The sequence below is a fragment of the Gossypium raimondii genome, chromosome 12 (assembly GCF_025698545.1).
Source record: "Gossypium raimondii isolate GPD5lz chromosome 12, ASM2569854v1, whole genome shotgun sequence".
Classification (NCBI taxonomy): Eukaryota; Viridiplantae; Streptophyta; class Magnoliopsida; order Malvales; family Malvaceae; genus Gossypium; species Gossypium raimondii.
The window spans coordinates 7,367,323-7,374,561 of record NC_068576.1 but is presented as its reverse complement, the minus strand read 5'-3'; the positions used below and the strand labels follow the sequence as shown (position 1 = coordinate 7,374,561).

General features: G+C 40.9%; 1 protein-coding gene across 1 annotated transcript; it reads right to left on the bottom strand.

Annotated features, from left to right (window-relative positions):
- Positions 1-616: 616 nt before the first annotated feature.
- On the bottom strand, positions 617-5,285 carry LOC105763095 (LRR receptor-like serine/threonine-protein kinase GSO1). The gene is made up of 2 exons (XM_012581171.2): positions 1,366-5,285; positions 617-1,274 (listed from the first exon to the last, which is right to left on the bottom strand). Exons 1-2 carry the CDS (start codon positions 4,772-4,774, stop codon positions 904-906), a joined length of 3,780 nt encoding a protein of 1,259 aa, XP_012436625.1. The 5' UTR covers positions 4,775-5,285; the 3' UTR covers positions 617-903.
- Positions 5,286-7,239: the final 1,954 nt, after the last annotated feature.

Sequence of the window (7,239 nt, the reverse complement as noted above, 5' to 3'; positions counted from 1 at the left end):
AATTAGTCGAATTGTAAAAATTTAACTCGACTCGAACTCAAAATCCAAAATTTCTTATTCAAGTTGACTCGAATAATTCGAATAACTCGATTTGATTAACTTGAAATTTAAAATATTTTTTAATTTTTTCGAATCGAATCGAATTTTACTCACCATACATTAGGTACGCGTCCAACGGAAAGGTGAAGACTGAAAACCAAAAGCAATATGTCTACAGTCCTTAATTAACATACCAAAATCAAAAGGGTCCATATGATCAAAAGAAAATGCTTGCCAAAGACGCTTATTATCAATTTTGAGGATAATAATAAATTAATTAATATATTCTTATAAATTAATAAAATGTTAATTTTATAAAAGCTAGATTTAGTTTTTTTCCCTTGGGGTATTTTTATCTTTTCGTTAAAGAAGAATTTTATATTAATTTATTAGTTTTAATATTCTATAAATAAATTAATTATTAATTATTAATTATTAATATTAAAAATTTGGAATAGCCATTTTTGGTTAAATGTGTCTTCAAATCATCCAAAATCAATTTTAAACAATAAATTTTAGTGAAAGGTTGTGATAAAATTCAAAGTGTTTTTTTTTTGCCAAACAATAAAATTCAAAGTTTAATTGAAAATTTCATTCTCATAAAATATAGTAGCAAGTTTATCTATGATCTCAAGGTAGAATGGCAAATAACAATCAAAACAAAGTTATTTCCAAAAAAAAGAAAAAAAAATTCAAACCGAAGTTTAGTGCCCTACCAAAAACTATTCAAACAAGCTGGACTTTTCAACAATGGAAGATTAAGTTGAACTGTTACACATATGTGCGTACATTTTTGGCATAATATGTGTTTATATGGAAGTTGCCAGATGTGAGGTTTGGTCCTTATTTTGGTTTAGAAGTAGGTCACTTGTAGGGCCCGGAGTTCATCTTGTCAATATCCAACTTCCTGTTGTTCAATACATGAACGAGGAGATCCGTGGCTTGACGGGCAGATGGCCGGTCTTGTGCGGCCGTTCTGGTGCACTGCAGGGCTATGTCAAGCACCTGATATGCGGCAGATTCCTCGCAAGGTAAGAGCGGTTTCAACGCAGGATCTATGAGTTCCCCACGATCAGAACCTTGCATTTGGATACGCGTCTCCACCCATCTTACCATGTCCATGTCTACACCAAAAAGGATATCAGTTGGCATTTTCCCGCTGACAAGCTCCATCAGCACAATGCCCATACTGTAAACGTCAGTCTTCTCAGTTGTCTTGAGCGTATAAGCATACTCTGCAAACGCAAATGAATTTCTTTTGAGCTCTAAAACCATGAGGGAGGGTATTAATAATAATTGAATTTGTTAGACATGGTTTACTACTACCTGGCGCAATATAGCCGTAAGACCCCGCAAACCATGAATTTGATTCTGTGTTGGAGGCTGAGTCATAACTCTCAGCAACTGATTTTGCTAGCCCGAAATCTCCCAAATGCGCTTCCATGTTAGAATCTAGCAACACATTGCTTGATTTGATGTCCCTGTGAACAATCTTGGGCACGCAGTCATGATGGAGGTACTCCACCCCTTGCGCTAATCCCACCGCAATCTTTATCCTAGCCTCCCAATCAAGGCTCTTCTTCTTGATATTTACCGGCTGCTTATGCAGCCAATCCCACACACTTCCATTCTCCATGTACTCGTATATCAGGAGATTGAAGCCGGCCACTCTGTTGCTACAATACCCCATCAACTTCACTAAATGCCTGTGCCTTATCCTCCCAAGTGTCTTGATCTCCCTTGTGAAACTTCTATTCGATAGAAGATCCTCCTTCCATAGAATCTTTTTGATGGCCACCGTTTCTCCAGTCCGTAATTCACCTCTGTAGATCGTTCCAGACCCCCCAGAGCCAATGACAAACTCATCACTTAGGTTTTTTGTGGCTCGCATGATGTCTTCCCATTTGTAGTCTTGCTTAGCAGCCCCATTATGGAAGAGTAGCCTTCTCCTAGCTTGGGAAGAACTGGAAGAGTAGGTGAAGTTCACCACACTGCCTCTCTTGAAATATTCTCTCCTTTGTTTCAAGAAGACGATTACAACCAGCACCAGCAGAGCAATTGCCGCTAGTGTTGCAATTGCTGATATCACCACCACGGATGTTTCGCTCAGGGCTGCTTGCTGTTGGCTGGATGCAAGGTTGTCGCAACCATCAAGAGGGCTGCCACAAAGATTTAAGTTCCCTTCAAATGCTTCAGCTGGCCAGTGTGACAATTGTTTGCTTAATTTGCCTTGGAGATTGTTGTGGGAGAGATTAAGCTTCCCCAAGCTGCTCATGTCACCAATTTCAGGAGGGACTTCTCCCAGGAGTAAATTGTGAGAAAGATCAAGGGCTTCGAGCTTGGATAGTGTTCCGATAGAAGGTGGGATTTGTCCGGTGAGGTTGTTGTAACTGAGGTCTAGAATGCTTTGGAGATTCTTGAGTTGTCCAAGCTCAGTTGGTATATCACCACTGAAGCCGTTGTGTGAGAGCTGTAGCTCATATAGGTTGCTTAGCTTGCCTATGGTTGTAGGAATGGGTCCAGAAAGTTGGTTTCTGTTGAGGTTGAGTATATTAAGAGACAACAGATCACCTATTTCACCAAGGAGAGTTCCATTAAGTGAGTTGCCATCAAGTTGCAGTACCAACAGCTTGGAACAATTAAAAAGTTGTCGAGGAAGAGCCCCAAAAAACTGATTGGAGGAAAGCCTAAGCTCTCCGAGTTGAGGCAAATCGCCGAGCCATGACGGTACCACTCCGAAAAGCGAGTTGTCATTTAAATCGATATGACTCAATTTTCTGCACAACTTGAGCTCACCTGGAATAGGTCCAGTGAGCAAATTACCTGAGAGGTCTAATAGTGACAATTCACGAATCATGCCCAATGATCCAGGGATTGTTCCAGTGAATCTGTTTTTGCCTAATCTTAGTCTCTCAAGAGCAGGTGAATTACCAAGCTCCTCAGGAATTTCACCATCGAATGCATTGTTTGTTACATCGAAGGAAAGCAAAGAACTCGAACTACACAATGCAGCAATGCTGCCGTTCATTTTGTTTTTGGAGAGATTGACTCTTGTTAGGTTGGCTAAACCGATCAATGAAGCGGGGAGATTACCTTCAAGTGAATTGTTGTAAAGCATGAGCTGCTCCAGGGCTTGAAGGAATCCGAAACTCGAGGGAATGCCGCCAGATAGGTGATTGTCCGCTAAGTCGAGGATGGTTAGGTGATGGCAGTTACCCAGTGTGGCTGGAATTTCACCCACAAGCGCATTTTGCCTCAGATGAAGCAGCTGCAGCTCCTTCAGCCTGCCAATAGTAAGGGGGATCTCCCCTGTGAAACGATTGCCAAAGAAGTCCATCATTTTCAGGCTTGAACAATTACCAATCTCCCAAGGGATGTCTCCTGATAGCCGATTTTCATACAGATACAAGATTTCAAGTTTACTCAGCATTCCTATTTCTCCAGGCAGATTGCCCTCTAAATTGTTGTGAAACAGAGCAAGTGTCTGCAAGTTGCTGAGGTTCGCTATGGATGGAGAAATCGAACCGACCAAGCTGTTGTTGTGGAGATAGAGATCGGTCAATTCACGCAGCTCATAAAGCTCAACTGGTATTGATCCATTCAGAGTGTTGTTGGACAAATCAAGCTGCTTCAAAGCTCTACAGAGTCTCAGTTCTACTGGGATTTCACCCAAAAGTTGAACCTCTGAAAGGATCAGATGCTCCAAATTGCTAGAGTTGGAACATATATTTCTTGGTATTGGACCTGAAAGATTGTTGTTTGACAGGACCAAGTACACCAGCTTACTCAACTTGCCTAGTTCTTCGGGAATGCCTCCTGTGAGCTTGTTTAGCGACAAATCAAGATTCTCAAGATTGCTCAAGTTGGCCAATGACTTTGGGATTGCGCCTTCAAGATGGTTCCCCGTTAAACTGAGATAATCGAGTTGGCTCAGTTCACCCAGTTGGCTGGGCAAATCACCCGAAAGACTGTTGTTAATCAAATTTAGAAGTTGAAGGTTCTTGAGACAACCCAATTCCGCGGGGATGGATCCGTTAAGGTTGTTGAAAGCTGCGGTGAATACGGCGAGGCTTGAACAGTTGCCAAGCTGAGGTGGGATAGGGCCCTCAAGTTGGTTATCCTGCAGAACCAAGTCCTCAAGTCTGGTGAGCTGACCCAGCTCACGGGGAATCGGGCCTGTGAGACGGCATGAGGCTAGGCCGAGGGTGACCAGGTTGACAAGGTTTCCAAACGAGGAAGGAATGGGACCAGTGAGTTCATTGTCACCAATTCGCATGACTCGGAGGCTGGTGAGTGAACCCAGCTGAGGTGGGATGGGTCCAGAGAGTTGGTTTGAGTATAGAAGCAAAGATTCCAAGGAAGAAAGGTTAGAGAGGGTGGTTGGGATGGGACCCGTAAGGCGGTTAGAGGAAAGATCAAGGTGGAGTAGGTTTTGTAAACGGCCGAGCGAGGGTGACATGGAGCCACCCAGCGAGAATCCAGAAAGGTTTAGACTGACAACATGGAAGGAGTTGGCGGGGGAGATGAAGCCACAAGTGACTCCGGTCCAAGCACAGAAACTGGGGTTGGCTTGGGATGACCAGTCATGCAGAACATTTTGAGGGTCTTGAACAAACGACCTCTTGATGTCCAGAAGAAGTGATAAATCTCGGTTTTGACAGAAAACAGAAGCGAGTGAACATGTTAAAAAGAGTATAGTTAGGATGAGGGAGAAATCCTTTTTCATGTAGTCCATCTCCAACTATGTATTGGGAGAAACAGAGTAAGTAGAATAAGGGGAGAAGTAAAAGAATGGTTTGAGTATACTACTATTGCATTGCAAGGTTTATTTGAAGAAGAAGAAGAAGAAGAAGAAGAAGGGGTAGATACGTAGGGCATTAATCAACAAGGGAAGGGATCCATTCCAATCCCGCGTTGGGAGTTGGTACTATTTGCAGAGGACCTTGACCTTGCCTTAAAAAGGGTGAAGAATTTAAAGAGGAGAGGAGATAAGGAGGTTGCGTTGCGATGAATAGAGAGCAGAGAAGGTTAGGGTGTGCTCGTGTGTGTGTCAGTAGCGTGACATAATAAATGAGAACGCAACTTCTACTGCTGTATTGGGAAAAAGGAGGCAGCTTGGTAGTGTAGCTGTAGCAGATGGACAGAGCTTTGAAGATAGATAGAGATGGGGATAGAGGTTTGGTTCTAGCTGTACTGCTGTCGACAGGTGTGCTCATAAATGAAGCCACATTAATTATAATAATATATATATTTTTGATTTGGAAATAGCAAGGTCAAAGTGAGTCAGGGTCAGAGACAGACATGGACATTGAAATAGAAATAGGAGCAAAAGAACACATCATTTCAATAAATGGATGCCAATGGAAAAGTAACAAAAATAAAGCAAATAGATTAGTTTATAGAACATAATTAAAATTAACAATATCATTATCATGCAGCAAAGGATAAGTCTCAGCTTGCAGTAGTACGTGAGAGTAAGAGGAGTGAGCGAGTATTGTGGGGAAGGTAGGTTCTGTTGTAATGGTGCATTAGCTCAGAAGGACTTGTATTATTATAAACTTATGGGGGGTTCAAATAGTACGTATGAAGATGAAATGAAAAACTAAGCGTAGGTACGCAAAGTCAAAGTTAGCGATGGAGTCCCCACATCAAGTTACGTACTTTACATTATTATCATGAAGTCAAAATATTCTTGACAAACCCCACGTAATTAATTATGAACAAGGTAGGTTAGAGTGCTATTATTCCATTACGTTATCCAATTGTTTATATAGAGGAGAAAACAACTAATAGGACGCTATACTTGTTCTGTTTTTTAATTAATCATATATCAATATTGGGTTGAGCCACCAAAACTCTCTTGTCCTTTTCTGCCATTTCAATTCCTTTTTGATTGGTAGCCAACTCCAAATCAACATCTCTTATTCCTTTTCGCATTTTCTGTAATACTGTAGCCAAGTGGAATTCCATTATTACACTTAATCAACTCTTTTCCAACCTATTTTGGATATTTTATTTCACAGTTTCGTTCTTCTAGGTGCAATGTTTCTAAACTACTTTTTCTAAGCCCAAAAAGTAGTATCTTATAAGTCCTGTTTAAGAGTGGGCTGATTCTATCACCTAAACCCACTTAAAATTAAGTACTGGATCAGAATGTTCTAGCATATCAATATCTCCATACCTTTTCCTTTTTAGGAAAGAATAATATGAAAGCGATTATAAAAAAAATACATTTTAGGACATATGAAAGCTCCTTTTCTCAGCTAATAGAAGTCCTTGGACTGAAATTGGAGGTTCTTAAAAAATGACTAGACTTGGAGGACCAAATACCGTAAGTTTTGCCATATGATCAGTAACCGCGTTTTGGGATCTACGACCTTGGCGAATGCGCACATTCCATTCACGATTAAGGATACCATGAATCAAACGTAACTCCACCATTCTGCTATTGATAGATCCACCAGCCAACAATGATTCAACTAGAAGTACATTATCACATTCAACCTCAACCTGTCGCAATCCTCTCCCTCATGCAACACGCAAACCCTCTAGCACAGCTCTCGCTTCCACATTGAAAATGTTATCCTTACCCATTCCCATAGAAAAGCCACATACCTAGTTCACATCTGCATCTCTAAAAACACCCCCGATTGCTGCTTGTTGATTAGTTAATGATATTGCCTCATCAGTGTTAAGTTTGACCCATCCACTTTCTGATGGGGACTAGTGAGGTATTGTCACCATAGGACTTGGCTATAACGCCAATGGCCTAGATGTATCATAATCCTTTGCCTATGCCAAACATGTATCCAACACATCCTGCAAACTAATGTTACCTTCAGAGAAAACATAATGATCACGATTCTTCTATAACAACCAACATAAAATTGAAAATAGAGTTTGCCAAACAACATGTTTTTTGCTTTAATGCCCTGCATCTCATAAATTCCAAAACAACCACTCTTTGAGAGGCATAGAAAAGAAAAGACTATGTAGTTGGGTAGGAACGACTAATTTCTAAACCACTAAAGACGAGGGACAATCTCGTATTGCATGGACTGTAGATTCTAACACATTACCACACCTTGGGCAGTGATTTTCATTAGACATATGCCTCATAGTTTGCTCCTCATTCTTCAGCAACCTATTCTGCCATAATAACAAAAAAAAAATACCCTGACCCTTTGTGGTGTCTTAGCA

Excerpts from the sequence above, each read along its gene's own strand:
- LOC105763095 (XM_012581171.2), bottom strand. The coding sequence starts at position 4,774 with ATGGACTACATGAAAAAGGATTTCTCCCTCATCCTAACTATACTCTTT. Across the intron at positions 1,275-1,365 it reads TTACGGCTATATTGCGCCAG|AGTATGCTTATACGCTCAAG; the intron begins GTAGTAGTAAAC and ends TTGCGTTTGCAG.